A 20,130-nucleotide genomic window follows, 5' to 3' on the forward strand; every position below is an offset into this window, starting at 1 on the left:
TGCAATGTGAAACATACGTTTGAAGGACCACGATTAAAGTCAAATTAGAAAGATTAATAGTACTTTTATATGCCGAATCAAGCTTCCGGTGGGATTGGAAACAACAACCTTACGGTTGTGCTGCCAGTGCACTGAGCTACAGAGGAAAGTTTAAGTTATATACGTGTTGTGCGCGTTTAGTATATAATTCCATCGCCATAGCTTGAACAGGTCACAGATATCGCGTAGCTGCTGTACGTCACGTTGCACTTAGAACTGGCTGATTTCCCCCAGTAGGTTCGAGCCATGATGCAAATTTCACAATTTGACTAGCCATAGAAGTGTTTAAATCTTATGATTTCCTTAATCGATCTGAAATACTTCTACATTACATCATTTTGATGTAACTTTGTAAGCGTCTAGACTACTGTTTGTGTTTATCGAGCTCGCTACTTCAAAGATTCTGCTTTCAGTTATTCAAATACCTTTTCGTGATGAAGCATTATTTAGATTTGTAATATGTAGTTATCTTTTTATTCAGATTCTGACCGATAAGTTGTCGGCTAGTCCCATGACAGACTCGAGAGAGTATCCTTTGCTAGACGACATCAACGAACTTGATAGACGCTTTGCCGCTCTAGAAAAATTTGATGACGTCACGGACCGATTGTTTGATGACGAGACGCAGGAAGAATATGGCGATGGACCGGTAAGAAAGCGTCCTTTCTGTAATGGCTTCACTGGATGTGGACGTCTTCGCGGAAAGAGGCTTGCTCCTAATCTGCTCGATGCACTTCGTCTTTCACATTCTCCTCAGTCTCTGCATGAAACTCCTTCTGATTCCGTGACACGATCCAAAAGGCCGTTTTGTAACGGATTCTTTGGCTGCGGAAACCCTGGAAAACGGCTGGTGTTTCGAAACGCTCCGAAAGGATATAGAAGCTCAAGAAACGTTTCAGGAGAAAAACGTTTCTTTTGCAATCCTGGGGCTTTCGGTTGTGCTAATCCAAACAAACGCAGCTCTTTCTTAGACCGCATGAGAACTGTTATAAACTCTGAAGAATAGCATGACAATTGTATACATCTATCAATATTTAAAGCATGGTTTTATTTTCAAAAAAATCTACTTACAGGAATGATTTTAATGACTTTGCATGTGTTACATATCTTGAACTCTAGGCTTGTGATAAGTTTCTCTGGAGGTACGAGCCAGCCTGTCGTTCTTTACGGATATAAGGCACTCGCGTTTTGGTTCAAATCTCTTAGATATTTGTAATTACTTTTTTTTTTGTTTTATGCGTTTAATAACTGAGTATGAATCTAAATAAGTAGTTCCTCTATGCGTTCTTCTTACCATGTTATTTCTATGTATATTGCTTTGCTACATATTAACAATCTTTGCAATGTATGTTTACAGATATGGTAAATACTCGAAATGGATGTCACTGGACACAATAGTACATATATTAATACTTTAGAAGAACTAAGTTTCATCTGGTTGGCACTCTCTGATGTGCGATTGTTTTAAACAAGCATTGGTCCTTTTCCAATTTCTCTTGAAAGCTAAGAAAACTTATGCCATAGAGATTAATCATATGCAAAAATCATACATCAGACCCGATTACCATGAACAGTTTTTATGATACATAGATGTTTTTACCCTTTAAGCGACATAACTAATGACGTTGACATAGTAATCGTATATCTTAATATGATCTGTATTCATTCATATTTGTGCTACCTATAAGCCTGAAAGAAAAATTGAGAACGTATCTAGCTAAGCTTTCAGGCATCTAAACACCTAGTCACTACTTTTTCTTACCTGAACCAAGACTTGTATTAGTAGACTCTGTTGTATGGACTTTATTAATCAACGTTATTGGCGTAGTGATAGAGGACGGACGAGGCCACTTACTCACTTGACATATGTTGTTCCGTGTATCATTCTAGAAACTGAATTAGATATTGAAGATTGATACATGTTAACAAAATTATTGTTAAGTAATTAACCTTTGTTTGATTTCGTAGAGAAAAGATAGCGGAAGAAATGGAAATACCTTACATGGGTATGCAGCGTATGTGGCTGTAGGTATATATGTATTAATATCCTTTTCTTTAACGTTTGAATACTTGCATCAGAATATTAAATTTAGCGGATTGTTTAGCCATATTCAAAGAAAACGAATTTTATTTGATAATCCTTTTTTGATGAAACCGTCCTTATGACAAAAATATCTTGTAATTTGGGTTCGACTTGTTTGGTGTAGTTGAAAGGTTTCACGCAGGACACCATTGAAAGTACAAAATAAAATATTTCCAATAAACAACTACTTTAAGCACAGTATTCTTCTTTATTTTCATGTGAGTTAATCCCACTCGTCATATAAGTTCAGGACAATTATAATACGGCTTAATATCCGACATATTTTCAAAGAAATGCAAAAATTCCCTTTATAATTTTATCTTTTGATGTGGTGTGTTTGTTTGAAGTGTGCAGTTATCCGGGGAGTGTTTGTTATATGCCTTCACAGTGAATATCTAGCTGTTTTGGTCTACATTAAGTCTACACAGACATATATAATTGATAATTAAATGAAGCTGATAATTACATGTAGTGTGCTTAATAGCTTGAAACCGACAAGCACCAGTAAACCAATCAAAGCCGATAAAGCAAGTTTATCTTGATATGTCAAGATGATTTCTTCTAGCATATTATGACGGCTGTATTAATGATCGTATTCTGTCATTCTCTATGTGACATAGATACAAATGATATCGAAAGTAAAGATTTTTATCTTCCCTAACGGTATATTTTATACTTTATTGAGGGAAAAAATCAAAAATTGCCTGTTTTTTTGTAGAAAAGGCTTAGTAACAAAAATGTTTTGACTCCTTTAAGCAGATTTTCAACGCACTAATACATGCTAAATTTTCTTTTTGTTTACTTTGACTCACTAAATAAGATGTATGTAAGACGATCCTTTGAGGCAAAGAACGCAACGAAGTATAATAATAGCAAACTCGGTTCTGTTTGTGTGAGGTAACGAAATGTGCAATACCACTCGCAACCTCTATCACCAGCTGTTATTCAGTGCCTCTTTAATACCAGGACCTGAAACACCAATTCCATTTATGGCCACCACACCGCATTTCAAAACTGTTGTGACAGTTAATACAATCTGTACAACAGTCCTTTAGAAGCATGAGGACGCCACCAATCAAAATAATAACAGAAAAACGCTATAAGAAAGTTTACGATAACTTCCTTTGTTTACAATACAGCTTCTTCTGTTAAAAAAAATGTCTGTCAAATAGTTTATAGCTATTTTAGAAGTAACATTGTCTTGACAATATTCTTATATTTCTTATGCTAAACATGATCTTTTTTGTATAGTAAGTTTTCCCGAGGTAAAACGATAACTTCAAGACTAATAAATGCAAGGTGATTTCTGCCGAATTGAGAGGATATGTAAACAAACGCGGTCTTTTGGACAAATAGAAATGACTTATTACATAATAACAGTCTACATATATGCTATTATAGTACAACCTATATCCCACAATGAGAAGCTGATTTAATAATTCAGTGCTTACTGAGTATATTTCACCCACTATGGAAATATGTGCATAAGGCCAACAGAGATTTGCACTATTCCTAATTTTATGGGATATATTTTATCTTTTAGGTCGAAAATCAAATGTCAAAAGCCGTGCTAGTTTCTTATAAACTAAACATCATGCAAATATACAACATGAGATGCTTGAATACAGCTCTTGCATCTATTGTATGCCTGTATATTTGCAACATTTTTGATTTTGCATTGCAGCTTATTGTTAGATGCTAATAGTGTTAAACTTTTCGAAAAAGTATGTTCAAAATTCCGTATTGCTTGGAAATAGAAATTCAAATGATGAATGCATTTTTGTGTCATATAAAACGGGGGGCTGTAGGAAAATATCCGGACTTTTTGCTATTTTTCTTTTTTCTTTTTTTTTTTCTTCAAAAAATTCTTTTAATTCTTTTCAAAAGTATCCCCAGTCCTTTTGCCTACACTTTTGCCATCTTCGTGGGAGATTTTGTATTTTGTCTGCAAACAACGAAGTAAACCTACTGCTGAGGTTCCAATTTACACCTGAAATCAAAGCCGCCCTGGTCACAAATTTGTTTCCAGCGAGCCTTTTTCAGTTCTAAAAACAAATAAAAGTCACAAGGGCGAGGTCTGGGCTGTACAAAGGGTGGGATAGCAGTTGCCGCTTAAAGGAGTTGATACGTTTTACTGTAAATGAAGCAGTATGAAAGGGGGAATTGTCATGCAAAAGAAGGATAATTTTCTGGGCTAGCCGGTGACTTCTTTTCATAAGTATATCTGAATAGTATCTAGCAGTCACAAGTTGACCATTTTGCATGAAATGAGCCAGTATTATTCCATCTAAATTCCAAAAATCAACAAGCATAAAATTGCCAGCAGAGGGAGACATATGGAACGCCGGGACTGTCTGATGTGATCAACTATAGTTTCATCATGTAACAGTATTAACTTGTATAAAGCTGTGTTTCCCTGTTAGTTTGCTGTACTAACTTGTCTACTGACCATATCATCTTGTCAAACGGACATGCCATTATGTTTCCATACAGTATTACCTTGTAAAAAACTGTGTTATTTTGTCTGTTTGCTATACTGTCTTGTCTAGTTGTGTGTTGTCCATTTGCTATACTGTCTTGTCTACTGACTATCTTATCTTGTCAAACAGACGTGCAATTATGTTTACATACAGTATTAACATGTCCGTTTGCTATACTGTCTTGTCTACTGACCATATTATCTTGTCAAAAAGACATGTCATTATGTTAACGTACAGTATTAACTTGTTTAAAGCTGTGCTATTTTGTCTGTTTGCTATACTGTCTTGTCTACTGACCATGTTATCTTGTCAAACGGATATGTCATTATGTTTTCATACAGTATTTACTTGTTTAAAGCTGTGTTTTTTGTCTGTGTGCTATACTGTCTTGTCTACTGACCATATTATCTTGTCAAACGAACATGTCATTATGTTAACATACAGTACTAACTTGTGAAAAGCTGTGTTATTTTGTCTGTTTGCTATACTGTATTGTCTCCTGACCATATTATCTTGTCAAACGGACATGCCCTTATGTTTACATACAGTATTAACTTGTTTAAAGCTGTGTTATTTTGTCCGTTTGCTATACTGTCTTGTATACCGACCATATTATCTTGTCAAATAGACATGATATTAAGTTGAAATACAGCATTCACTTGTTTAAAGCTGTGTTATTTTGTCTGTTTGCTATACTGTCTTGTCTACTGACTGTATTATCTTGTCAAACGGACATGTCATTATGTTAACATACAGTGTCAACTTTTTTAAAGCTGTGTACCCGTACCGTACATACATAATCGGGAACAATCAGTTTTGTACGGAAAATGGCGAAAAAGTACGGAAACCGCAGGCTATTTTTTAGAAATATATTTCGCGGTTATCTTTTTTCATAACTACGAACTATTGTAATTTAATTAGAATATGGCAAAGCACTATGAATAAGATTATTTAAACATATTAAACTTTCATACTAAAGTGAGAATTACAAAATTTAAGAAGCAGGAGGCTATTTCTCTTCGGACTAACCTGTGTAAATTTCACTTATATATAGAAATATTCAAAATTCAGATGTATTGTTTTTAAAGTCTTTGCGGCAAAAAGCTTTGTGAATATTAAATTTCAAGGTTTTGACAATTTTTATTGATGCTTTCACTTTCAAATATGCTTTTCGTCAAAGTACTTATTTTTGAAAAGATAAACCGGCGCAAAATGTTATCGAAAAAGTTTGTCATCTGTAGATATTGGTAAAAGTAACTGCACATTCCAGAGCAGGGAAACGCTCTTTCATTCCTTTATGTAATACAAACTTAATCAAGTATATGTGTTCGTAAATATCTATCTTGAAGATGAAATGTAGAACGTAAAAAAATAATATATCTTTATTAAATCCCTTAATTATTTCTTGAATCTTGATTATCTAAATATGGCGCCGAGATTTCGAATAATAATAATAATGATGATGATGATGATTGTGATGATGGTAGGTCCATCCATGGTTTAGTCTGAAAAAACTTTGTTTATCATCAATTTGTCTGACACAATTTACAAATCATTTCTACACCTGAAATACTTGTTTATTATATTTGTCATGTCGAATTAAAAACAAACTTATCATAATCATACTATCTTAAGATAAACGTTAAACATATAAATGTAACTACTACCAGCAATTTCATATGTACGTTAATGTAAAATTCATATTCTTATTATTAATACTTACGACTAAGGAATTAAAGAAACTGCAGATTACCTATAACTTCCCAAATCTACATTATAAAGATATTTTGTATAATTTTTATAGAAGTATTGTCTCAACATTTGCTTTTATGTAATAATTATTATGAATAAGAGTACATAAAGATAATAACTACCACGAAATATGTTTCTAAAAATAGATTGCAGCTTCCGCACTCTTCCGCCGTTCTTCCGTACAAAACCGATTATTCCCGATACGGTACGGATACGATGCGGGGATTAGGAAACGTAATGATGGCATCACCATATACTATAACTGCACCATACTTTACTCAACAACAACAACATTGCGTTGAAGAAGTTAATATGGTACAGAACATGTTAATGCTGTATGATAACATATTGGTACGTCAACGTCAAATTGACAAGATAATATGGTCGGTAAACAAGACAGAATAGCAAACAACAGACAAAATAACACAGCTTTAAGCAAGCTAAAACTGTATGTTAACATAATGGCATGTCCGCTTGACAAGGTTATATGGTCAGTTGCCAAGAGCGTGTAGCAAACGGACAAAATAGCACAACTTTTAACAAGATAGAACTGTCCGTTAAAATAATGACATGTCCGTTTGACAAGATAATATGGCAGTGGACAAGAAAGTATAGCAAACAGACAAAATACACAGCTTTAAACAAGTAAATACTGTATGCAAACATAATGACATGTCCGTTTAATAAGATAATTTGGTCAGTAGAAACGACAGTATAGCAAACAGACAAAATAACACAGCTTTAAACAAGTGAACATCGCACATTAATATAATGACATGTCTTTTTGACAAGATAATATGGTTAGTAGACAAGACAGTATAGCAAACAGACAAACTGACACAGCTTTAAACAAGTACGTACTTTACGTTAACATAATGGCATGTGCGTTTGACAAGATAATATGGTCTGTAGACAAGACAGTATAGAAAACGGACAAAATAAAACAGCACCTTTAAACAAGGTAATACTGTATGTTAACATAATAGCATGTCCGTTTGACAAGATAATATGGTCAAGACAGTATAGCAAACAGACAAATAAAACAGCTTTCAACAAGTTAGTACTGTATGTTAACATAATGACATGTCCGTTTGGAAAGATAATATGGGCAGTAGACAAGACAGTATAGCAAACGGACAAAATAACACTGCCTTATCAACAAGTTAGTACTGTCCGTTAACATAATGACATGTCCGTTTGACAAGATAATATGGGCAGTAGACAAGACAGTATAGCAAACAGACAGAAAACGCAGCTTTAAACAAGTAAATACTTTATATAAACATAATGACATGTCCGTTTGACAAGATAATATGGTAAACAGACAAGACAGTATAGCAAACGGACAAAATAACACAGCTTTAAACAAGTAAGTACTATACGTTAACATAATGGCATGTCCCTTTGACAAGATAATATGGTCAGTAGACAAGACAGTATAGCAAACGGACAAACTAACACAGCTTTAAACAAGTAAGTACTATACGTTAACATAATGGCATGTCCCTTTGACAAGATCATATGGTCAGTAGACAAGACAGTATAGTAAACGGACAAAATAACACAACAGCTTTAAACAGGTTAATACTGTATGTAAACATAATGTCATGTCCGTTTGACAAGATAATATGGTCAGTAGACAAGACAATATAGCAAACAGACAAAATAGCACAACTTTAAACAAGTTAATACTGTATGCAAAAATCATGGCATGTCCGCTTGACAAGATAATATGATCAGTACACAAGACAGTATAGCGAACGGACAAAAACACAGCTTTATCAACAAGTTAATACTGTACGTTAACATAATGATATATCTGTTTGACAAGATAATATGGTCAGGAGACAAGACAGTGTAGCTAACAGACAAAATAACACAGATATTAACAAGTTAGTACTGTACCTTTTACATAAAGGCATGTCCGTTTGACAAGATAATATGGTCAGTAGACAAGACAGTATAGCAAACAGACAAATAAAACAGTTATTAACAAGTTAGTACTGTACGTTAACACAATGACATGTCCGTTTGACAAGATAATATGGTCAGTATACAAATCAGTATAGCAAACAGACAAAATAGTACAGCTTTAAACAATTTAATACTGTATGTAAACATAATGACACATCCGTTTGACAAGATAATATGGTCAGTAGACAAGAGAGTATTGCAAACGGACAAAATAACACAGCTTTATCCACAAGTTAATACTGTACGTTAACATAATGCCATGTCCGTTTGACAAGATAATATGGTCAGTAGATAAGACAGTATAGCGAACGGACAAAAACACAGCTTTATCAACAAGTTAATACTGTACGTTAACATAATGACATGTCTGTTTGACAAGATGATATGGTCAGTAGACAAGACAGTGTAGCTAACAGACAAAATAACACAGATTTTAACAAGTTAGTACTGTACCTTATGATCAGTACACAAGACAGTATAGCGAACGGACAAAAAACACAGCTTTATCAACAAATTAATACTGTACGTTAACATAATGACATGTCTGTTTGACAAGATAATATGGTCAGTAGACAAGACAGTGTAGCTAACAGACAAAATAACACAGATTTCAACAAGTTAGTACTGTACCTTTTACATAATGGCATGTCCGTTTGACAAGATAATATGGGCAGTAGACAAGACAGTATAGCAGACAGACAAAAATAAACACAGCTTTAAACAAGTTAATACTGTATGTAAACATAATGAAATATCCGTTGGCAAGATAATATGGTCAGTAGACAAGAGAGTATAACAAACAGACAAAATAACACAGCTTTATCAACAAGTTAATACTGTACGTTAACATAATGACATGTCCGTTTGACAAGATAATATGGGCAGTAGACAAGACAGTATAGCAAACAGACCAAAAACACAGCTTTAAACAAGTTAATACTGTTTGTAAACGTAATGAAATATCCGTTTGGCAAAATAATATGGTCAGTAGAAAAGACAGTATAGCAAACGGACAAAATAACACAGTTTTAAACAAGTAAGTACTATACGTTAACATAATGGCATGTCCCTTTGACAAGATAATATGATCAGTAGACAAGACAGTATAGCAAACGGACAAAATAACACAACTACTTTTAACAAGTTAATAGTGTATGTTAATATAATGACATGTCCGTTTGACAAGATCATATGGTCAGTCAACAAGACGGTAAATCAAAGAGACAAAATAGCACATCTTTAAACAAGTTAATACTGTATGTAATCATAATGGCATGTCCGTTTGACAAGATAATATGGTCAGTAGACAAGACAGTATAGCAAACAGACAAATAAAACAGATTTTAACAAGTTAGTACTGTACGTTATCATAATGACATGCCCGTTTGACAAGATAATATGGTCAGTAGACAAGAAAGCAGGGCCGTAGAAACAGGGGGTGGGGCAGGGGGTCAGAGCCCCTCAATAATTTGACGAATTAAGGTAATTATAAATTATCATAGCAATCTTTTGACAGCGAGTCAATTTTAGCTGTGCCCTGCAGTTTTGTAGGGTTTTTTTATGGATAAACATCGCCTTACTAAAAATAAAATGTTGTTTAACGTTTCATGGAACTGGGTTTGTTACAGGCCGGCTGATTTTCAAACTGTGTGCCCCCCACCCTGCCAATCTGAAAATGCTTCCTACATGCCTGGAAAGTATAGCAAACAGACAAAATAGCACAGCTTTAAACAAGTTAATGCTGTATGTAAACATAATGGCATGTCCATTTGACAAGATACTATGGTCAGTAGACAAGACAGTATAGCAAACGGACAAAATAACACGGCTTTATCAACAAGTTAATACTGTACGTTAACTTAATGACATGTCCGTTTGACAAGATAATATTCTCAGTAGACAAGACAGTATAGCAAACAGACAAAATAACACAGATTTAAACAAGTTAATACTGTACATTTTACATAATGACATGTCCGTTTGACAAGATAATATGGTCAGTGGACAAGACAGTACAGGAAACTAACAAGAAAACACAGCTTTAAACATGATAATACTGTATGTTAACATAATGAAACTATAGTTGATCACATCAGACAGTCCCGGCATTCCATAGAGAGAGGAGGTGGGGGACCAGCTCGTTTCAACTAATTTGACTGAGCTATTGTTTCAAGTTCAGCATAATGAACCCACCTTTCATCCCCAGTGACAATACAGTTGCTAATCATATTTCATCACAGCTAAAACGCCCATTGTCATCCTGGTTCCCTTTTGGTCTTCTGTCAGCTTTATTTTGTACCCACCTAGCGCTTACCTTGCTTATACCTAATTTTACGTGTAAAAGTCTGATGTGCTAACATATTACCAATCCTAGACTAATTAGCTACCTCCTGAAATGTCACTCTGCAATCTTTCTTGACAAAACTATCAACATTCGCCACCATTGTTGGGGCCACTGCCTCAGCGCGCCTGCCTGGCCTCGGCTTATTCCTCACGTTTCTCCTGCCAACCATAAACTGTGAAACCCAACTATAAAAAAGTTGAGCGGGATATGCAGGCTTTAGAAAAATGTGGCAAGGTTTTTCACTTTCTAAAAGCAGAAATTTCAGAACAATTCCATAAAATCTCCCTAACACCTACCTTTTTTACATGTATCCACATTTCACATTGACAATAAGTTGGTCGATTTATAGGCGATAAAATGTTGTTTGTTTTTTTTTTCGCTCGTGTATAATATGAGTCGGTAGCACGTGGAAAGACAGGAGCATGAAAAGTCCGGATATTTTCCGACCGCCCTTCATAAAGACTACGATTTACTCCATGAGAATATTTCAAAATAATCAATCATTTTCCCCTTCTTTTTCAAAAACCAAATATAAAAAAGATAATTTGAAACCATTTTCGCCCTACAGTGGAAAAAGATTTCGACACACACGGGTTCTGCTCATTATAAACAAATCCGCCCGAAGATTGAAGAGTTCAAACTTTTCGCCAAAACCTATGTATAGACAGACAAAGGGAAATATATTAGCTCTTCTTTCATTTTGTGTCAGTGTGATCAAGTCCAGTTCACGAACATACTTTATCAAACCGAGTGTTCTAATATGTTCAATATTTTGCTTGGATGTTTTCTATACTTCCAAGTATCTTTACAATATCATTCCTTTCGTGCTGTGTGGCAGCTGTAAAAGTCGTCCCCTACACACACCCAGAGTTGATTTTTGTAATCCTTAGAAGCCAAGAGCCTGCCCACTTAGCTCAGTAGGTAGAGCGCTGATCTAAGGATAGCGGGTTCGTGAGTTCGATCCCCGGGCGAGGCGTATTCAGGTTCTCCGTGACAATTTGATAGAAGACATTGTGTGTGATATCATTCGTCTTCCACCTCTAATTCATGTGAGGAAGTTGGCAGTTACTTGCGGAGAACAGTTTTACACTGGTACAGAATCCTGGAACCTGGTTAGGTTAACCCGCCGTTACATAACTGAAATACTGTTGAAAAACGGCGTTTAACCCAAAACAAACAAACAGAGTTTCGCTTTCGCTAATGCTATGGGGCGTGAAGGGTATAGCACATTCAATTACCTGTCATAAACAGAATCAAACAAACCGTTTCTGCATTTTTCTGTTGGTTGTCTGCTGTTTTTGTATACGATATTTTAAATTTAACCATTTATACACAGGTAGTACCTTCAAAACTAGTATTGGCCGATGCTGATTATTTGTAGCATGTTGACTGTTGACATCTGAAACAACACGATGAACCAGGCTTGTATGAGGTTTGACCATGCGCAATATAAATGGCAGTTTAAGTAACGTTATCAATAGTATGTGTAATTCCTGTCTGGGCCCAAGAGAGTATTTGTAAGTAGTTATAAATATATTTCTATTAAACAACACTTGGAAGATATTGTAGTGCTAAGCAGGGTCCCTTAGGTGGAATGTGTATAGTCTCTATTTTGAATAATAAATAAGACCACAGATCCAATAATAAACAAGATCCTGTAATAGTCAAGGTTAAAAATCCAATAATAGATAATAATAAACAGTTCAAAGGTCCAGTAACAAACAATGCTTAATAAGGTAAAATATTTACCACGAAGTTAGGTCGGAGATAAAAAAAGAAACAAGATCGTAGATCCAGAAAATAGGTCAAAGATCCGAAAAGAAGCAAGTCCAAAGGTCTAGTAATAAAGAAGACATAACTCACTAGATCTAGCATCCAATAGCAAGAAATGTCAAATAATAACTAATAAACAAGGTCAAAGATTCAATTTTAAACAAGGCCAATGATCCAAAACAAACAAAGTCGAAGATCAAAGAAAAGGTAAAAGATCAAATAATAAACAAGGTTGAAGTTTAAATGATACACAATAATAAACAAGGTCAAATCTTCAATAATAAACAAGGTAAATGATCCAATAAGAAACAAGGTCCAAGATCCAATAAGAAACAACGGTAAACAATGTCAAAGATCCAGTAAAAACAGCAATAAACAGGGTCAAAAATACAAGGTCAAAGATCAAAAAGACAAGGTCAAAGATCCAGTAAGTAAAAATAATAAACAAGGTAAATGATCCAATAAAAGACAAGGTTAAAGATCAAAAAGACAAGGTCAAATATCCAGTAAGGAAAATAATAAACAAGGTGAAAGATCCAACAAGAAACAATAATAAACAAGGTAAAAGATCCATTGAAAGACGTCAGATATCTAATAAGAAACAAGGACAAAGATGCAATATAATAGTCTAAGAACGCACCTTCTTTTTATGGAATTATCACAGTTGTGTATACACGGGTAACGGATATGAAGAAAAGGGGAACAAGTAGATAACAAAGAAAAAACCACATAGAGGAACATCTTAAAATCATTTTAACAAAAACCGTTTAATATGTAAAAAGAAGGATAGCATTTCATCAACAATAACCACTTTCTAAGCACGCAGTTCCCTTAAATGATGATACGTAATAAAACTACACAGTTAAAGTAGAACAAATAGACAATGAGCAAAAAACGAACAAATAAACAAATACGTACTATAATGAAGGAACCATTTTATAACAGTTAACATTGCAATTACAAATGTTTAACTAAATCGATTAACTATGCACAAAACCTCTGCCTGTTCTAAAATTGTTTGCCAGCGTAAAAGAACCCACAATGTCTAAAACAAAAGTACAATAAGTTAAAATCAATAACAAAGATCCAACAGGAATCGCCGCGTTCCAGGAACCAAGTCCACCTTAAATGCAACCTACAAGACTGTATGTATAGATGTGTACACAAAGAGTACATACATGAATCTGCAAAGGTAGAATAAAACAAAAAGACATACAAATTCAATAATATGGTGTCGTACCGCCTTGGAACGGCCAGTGGACTAAACCTCGGTGTTACTCCCCATCATTTTCTTAACTTAAAGGAAAGTTACGATATGGGTTTCCTCTGACATAATAGTATTTAATATTTGGAATGGTTACAAATGATTCGATATTTAAACCACAGAAATAGTAATGTAAATTAATGTAAAACAAAGAAAACCTTTGTACATCAACAAAAGAAAAACAATTAAAGGTCCGACAACAAATGACAGAAATCAATCATCTAAATAGCTCAATCCCTGTGAGTTTTTGGAACTGCTTAATGAAGTATCTAGCCGTCCAACGGAACTAAAACACAACTGGAAAGGAGACGTATCGCCGACATATTTTAATTGAGAAATGATATATCTCATTCGGTGATTTGTCGTTGAATAACTTGATTATCATTTCAGATTCGAAAGAATTATATCACAACAATGATTTTATTCAAGAGCAAGTCACTGTTTGATATATATTATTTCGATTTTAACACGTTATCAAACATTTGCCTGTTTTTCCTAGATTTCTTTTCCAGCTCGCCACTATGACTTTTACGCTATGACGTCATAATTGGACGCAAAAATTTGTGTGTTGCGTAATAGCATACAGTTTCAGTCTTCCTTGTTTAATAAGAAAATAAATCGGGCCGTGATAGAATAAGACATATATCACTGAATATACTTGCGTCATTTATATTTCCTTTCTCAATGTTTCATCTCAGTCAACATCATACAACTTAGAATCTGGATAATTAGTCATTGGAATGTCGGTACTACAATTATGCTTTTAGCGAAGTAGTTTAACGCCCAAAAATTAATATGCAGGAAATGGTTTACGATATAATAATTGCAATGTGTAATTAGGAACAATTAGGAACAATCGTTATATGGGTTATTTGTATATAAGACAAAAAAGTGAAAGCTAAAATAATCGTAATTTTCATTCATAACATATTATTTTAGTAATTTCTTGCCTGACGAAATATTAGAAAGGCCGGTTTTGGGGGGGGGGGGTTGTTTGTTTTTTGTTTTTTGTTTTTTTTTTAGAGGAAATTTGATAAAGTATTATAACTTAATGATTAAGGTCATTGTAAACTAAGATAAATTGGAAAACAGAAGTTATTTTACTGTGTTTTCCTGCCAGCATGGAAGAGGCTGTTCCATAACTTTTGAATTTCCTTCAGAATATGAACCATGATAACCCTTTTTTACTTTATATGAAACAACATGACAGAAATAAAAAAATAATCAATAAGAATACCTTCATTCTATGAATATGATATGACATATGAAATTAAGTTAAATGTACTTGATTTGATATCTAATTTTAGAACTTTTTAGAATACTTATGGTGTTAATAACGTTATATCTAATTTTAGAACTATTTAGAAGGCTTATGATGTTAATATCGTTATATCTAATTTTAGAAATATTTAGAATACTTTTGAAAACCCAGCAGAATGTAAAAAGGGGTGTTAAAATATGTTTCAACATATCGCTGAAAAGGGGACGTTACATATCCCTGTCACACTTTCATCAATCTAAAAACATGGAACACTTGCTTTTGGACTCTATAAATCCATCACAGGATCCTTTGGAAGCATAGAACTAAGAACAACATAGCATCGTAACATTAGAAAACGTTTCATCAAAGTGAGGCAGCGGTGAAGTGGTCAGTAGGGAGATCTTTTGTGGGTTAGCCCCTGGTTTCAACTGATATCCCAACAACTGTTCAGTACTGGATAATTTTTATAGTGGTACTGTTCCAGTGTGGACAATAGCACCTTTTGCTGGCCCGCAACGACTGGAAGGTTTCGTTGATTGTCCACCCTATATAAGAGACCTGTACGTTTATGTCTGATCTGTTAACATAACTTTCGAGAGAACTTTATTCTGTCGTTTACTTTCTGGTAAAAAGCATGAAGAGTGGAACAGTGGTATCAACGCTGACTTTTGAATTCTTCCAGGTAAATATTATTACCATCATTGTTCAATATTTCTACTCTTTGAATGGCCTATTCTGTAACTGTCAATTTTGAAATTTCTTAAGTATGTTTTCAAGAACCAAGTACAAGTTTTACATCAGTCGGAATGTCTCGATAGGCGGATGTAAGAATTTGTTTAATGCTGGCAACATGCCCGTTAGTCTTAAAAGTCATATTAAAAAGTTGAAAAGATACGTTTCAAACGTTTTATAGAACGAGTCGCTATTATTCTAACTAACGAGTCGCTATTATTCTAACTTTGTTATCGTGATGCGAAAATTGAGTCCACATTGCGAAAATAAATGGTGTCCAAAAGAGCTGACATTTACAGTGGAAAATACCAACCGGCCTTCATAAGTTTATTTTGATGGTAAATATATTCTATTTAATCAATCGGCATCTTTTTAACTGCAAAATTTCTATTTCAACCGGAAGTGTACTTTAAAGTCGACGATCCGGAATGACAATCGGCAATATTCGTGAGATTACGTATTCGGCGTCCTCCGCCAAAGCAGAACATTGCTTTTATATAACAGTACGATTAATGCCGAAATCGGATACGAAGAATACGTGATCGAGAACGGAATTTGCCGATTGTAATTAAGGGTCCACTTCAAAACATAATGTATAGTATCGATACTTTCGTCAAGTTTCAAAGAAGAAATTTACGAAAAAATCATGCTACAGAATTGGTGAGTAAAACAGTAAGTATTTCATTCGACATATGCATGGTTCTGTGCTGAATGAAATATTGTATGGCTTACTTGGAAATATAGCTTTGCATTTGGTTTTTATATTGAAACGATTCATCTTTTTCTGGTTTTGCGTGCATTTTGCAACTTCCTGAAGAATTAATTTTCTATTTTCATTAATCAATGGAATATATATTAAACCTTATTTTCACGCATCTTTATATCATACAATATTTCATCTAGCATTCTACTTCTTTCAAGTATTTCACGCTTTACAATTATTAAAACTGTTATTGGAATAACATTTCTGGATTGAAGTAGGTGTGTGATAATGCGTGTGCATGTAGACACTTGTAGGAGTGGTATAAAGTTTAGTACCCACCCTTGCTCTAATAAGATCATCCGTGCAGACGCCATGATGCAACAGAGGAACACTTCATGTGCCGCTCCGTACAGCATTTTAGGGCACATGAGGGCGCCTAGGTAGAACCAAAAATCTTCTGTAAGCCATCTGGATAACTTCCTCACATGAAAGAATTCTACACCCCAAGCTAGGTTTCGAACCCACAGCGGTGTGGGGCAAGTGAAAAGAAAAAAAAAAGAAAATAGGACAATTTTAAAACGGTTTAAAATTAACTTAAATCGAGCTTTAACTACATTGAATCCATTTTTAACATTGATCCTTAGCATTACTGAGAATAAATCAGAGTGTTTAGTTAAATCTGTAATGCAGTAATTGCAATTTAGTTTACTGGTCACTAATGTTATCATTGTTATATCTTTTACAGAATATTGGCTCTGATAGCATCATTGTTAAAGATGACGTCACTAAGAAAAATCTTCTAATAGAGAATAAATTTGACGATGACGTCATTAGGAAAGTCCTTCCAATAAAAGATGAGTTTGATGATGCACTCACAGACTTGACTGATACAGTAAATGAGCTAGATGGAAGTTTTCTTAACGTTAAAGACGTCCAATTTGGTGGCACAATAGAAGGGAGGCATGAATTTCAAAATAGTTTTAATGTTTGCTCACAACGCTCTTACACATTAGAGGCCTTTGAAGACTGCTTAAGAGAAGAAAATGTGAAGAACAAAGAAAACGCTTTATATCAAAAGACAGAAAAGCTAAAAAGAAATCCTTTCTGTGGAAGATTTGGATGCCGTAACAGATATACAAGAAGACAGTTATGCAAAGGACCTAAATGTAGTAGAAGAACAAGAAAGGCAAAAGAGGCGGCTGAAATGATTTTTATCAAGAAATATCCTGTTAAGAAGTTTGCCTGCAACAGAGGAAGATGCAGCAATGGAAAAAGGTCGATAATGGCTGAAAATTTAAATGATGTGCTCGACAAAATGAGTAAAAGGTATGCACTTGAGAAAAAAACAGTTGGAAGACAGTCTACGGTACTTCGGCTACCATCTGATCTTTCCGCATCTTCACAAACTAACACCATTAAAGAGAGAGAAGAATCTGGCACACTTGCTAAACTGACAGGTAACCTCAAAGAAGACATTAGGCGTTTGCCAGGATCTTTATGTCTTTCCACATCAAAAGAGTGTCTGTATGTAAAAAGAAGACGAAAATTCAAAAATAAGTCGAGATCATAGATAATAATGTACAGAAATAGACTAACATAGATGTGTGTTTGTAGAATGCTTTGTCGCAAAAAACAACTGAGATCTTTATGACATTTTTATAATTCTAGCAAAAAAAAATAACAACAAAAAGCACAAAATATCAAACGGTCTATAACATTTATAAGCATATAACTTTTATTAATTGTTTGTTTGTTGTTTTTTTTTTTTTTTTGTTTTTTTTTTGTTGGATTAAAGAAAACGATTTTATTTTAGTTTTACCAGCATTACTTTCTGTGATACGTATGACACATGGAACGACTGTATATATCAATTTAAATATTTATCAGGAGCTGTCTCATGCAAACCGTGCCTGTTATTATTTGCCTGGTTTCGTTGTATGCTTCCGGTTGATTTTTTTCAAAGATTTTATCATAACCTTATATTTATTATCTATCCGTCTTGCCCGAACAAGGTATATAACCTGCATTTTCATGAGTATCTAAAACAGAGCTGTAATTTGTATAAACAGTGAGGATAAATCTAACTTTGATATTGCTTACTCAGATATATAAGAACATTTTCTTATTGCTGCGGAAGGTCACTTGCTGTGAAGTTAACCAGTACTACAAGACACATTCTTCCCCGTTGAATATTCATATCAAACGCATGTCCATGTTTGTTCAGATTTCCATAGAAGTTTGGTTAAAAGAAAAACATGAAAACTAAAGTAGATTAAAAGTTGAATTATACATACATTCTATACAGACTTTTCACTTAGTCCGTCTACGACGGGCTGAACGAAGGGAGCGCCAAATATTAACAATGTTGTTTTCTTCCTTGTTTATTTCTAAACAATCATTTTTACCTTGAACGTGCAGTAACAGTGTAATTAGAATATAATCAGTTATTGTTCAATATCAATAAGAGCTGTAATTTGCATATTTGTAACTTTTGGAAATTCACTAGGTATTCGACAATGTCAATGATTGTTTTGCAGAGAAGGCATAAGTGGAAGGGAATACAACTAGTGGTCATGTCACCCCCGAAAGACGGTCAAAAAGAAATGTTCTACACTGAAATAGTAACAGATAACGACAGAGCAAACCATTATCATACTGAGGAACTGTCTATGTAGTTTAACAAAACTGAATTCGGATAAATGAAACGCGATACTGTCAACATTTCAGTAAATAATTTTGTTTGGAGGACATGGTATTCAACATGTGCACTGTCAAACAGTCTACCGTACTGTTATATGTAATACTGTTTTTAATGTTTTTGGTTTGAATATGACAAGAGGAAAGTGGTAAATAAAGGTATGAGTTCTTTTTAAAATTTGTTTAGAATGTTTTATTTACGAGTAATAAAGAAAAGTTATCATCCAGTTTTATGATAGCTCAAGTTGGTTGCAAAACGAGCCATGAGGACGTACATGTAAAGAGAATACTTCATTAAAGATAGCATGTGTAACAGGCCTCAGTTTTAACAAAAGCGTACATACAACTTGATGATGTAAGCTTTAAAAATGTCAAACGATAGAAATAAGGTGCATATTGACAAGTTATATAGTGACAGAAGTTCTCAAAAATTTCCTTTAGATAACCTCCCCTGATAATTTTGGTTTTTCATGAGTTATCTCCCCTGAAAACTAGAAAAAAATGATTTTCTCTTTTTTCCTACGGGGAATTTAAGATTTCTTTTGGATATTTGTATCAGAATCATTTGACTTTTGCATGTTTGCTGTAAAAAACAACATGAAATTATTTAAAACGATATTTACCGTAAGCTGTGACATGACGTCTCTTAAAACAAATTGCCAAATAAAATTGTTCGAAAGGATTTACATGTAGCTCTATAGTTTTGATAACAAAACCTGCGACGACTGTTGCACATATTGATATGGACAATGTGTTTTAACGTCTTTAAACTCATTTTCGTTGATAAGTGCTTTTCATTACGGTAACTATAGTCTTAAAAATAAAACAATTAAAGGTCGCAAATTAAACTGTGAATCCTTTCGATTTATGTTGATAGTATAAACACAGGAGAAATGCTTAAATGGCGTATCCTAAGTACATCTCTGGCAAAATAATAAACAACTTCGTCCTATGTATAAGCCGACAAAGCACAAGCAAATAATTGCTCTTTTGTCTGCTTGTCTAAATTAATAACGAAAACAACATAT

General features: G+C 34.1%; 1 protein-coding gene across 3 annotated transcripts in view; it reads left to right on the plus strand.

Moving 5' to 3' along the window:
• LOC123546894 (uncharacterized) overlaps positions 1-19,280 on the plus strand; it is a 40,423-nt gene extending 21,143 nt beyond the window's left edge. Inside the window, exons 3-5 of one of the 3 annotated variants that reach the window (XM_045333530.2) lie at positions 521-688; positions 17,151-17,862; positions 18,943-19,280. In XM_045333530.2, the coding sequence (XP_045189465.2) occupies positions 521-688; positions 17,151-17,862; positions 18,943-18,953 (891 nt within the window). In that variant the 3' untranslated portion in view covers positions 18,954-19,280. Of the gene's footprint in view, positions 1-520; positions 689-17,150 lie in introns of all 3 variants that reach the window. The other 2 variants (XM_045333531.2, XM_045333529.2) reach the window with 2 other exon arrangements.
• The last annotated feature ends 850 nt before the right edge of the window (positions 19,281-20,130 follow it).

This window comes from Mercenaria mercenaria, chromosome 9, assembly GCF_021730395.1.
Source record: "Mercenaria mercenaria strain notata chromosome 9, MADL_Memer_1, whole genome shotgun sequence".
Lineage (NCBI taxonomy): Eukaryota > Metazoa > Mollusca > Bivalvia > Venerida > Veneridae > Mercenaria > Mercenaria mercenaria.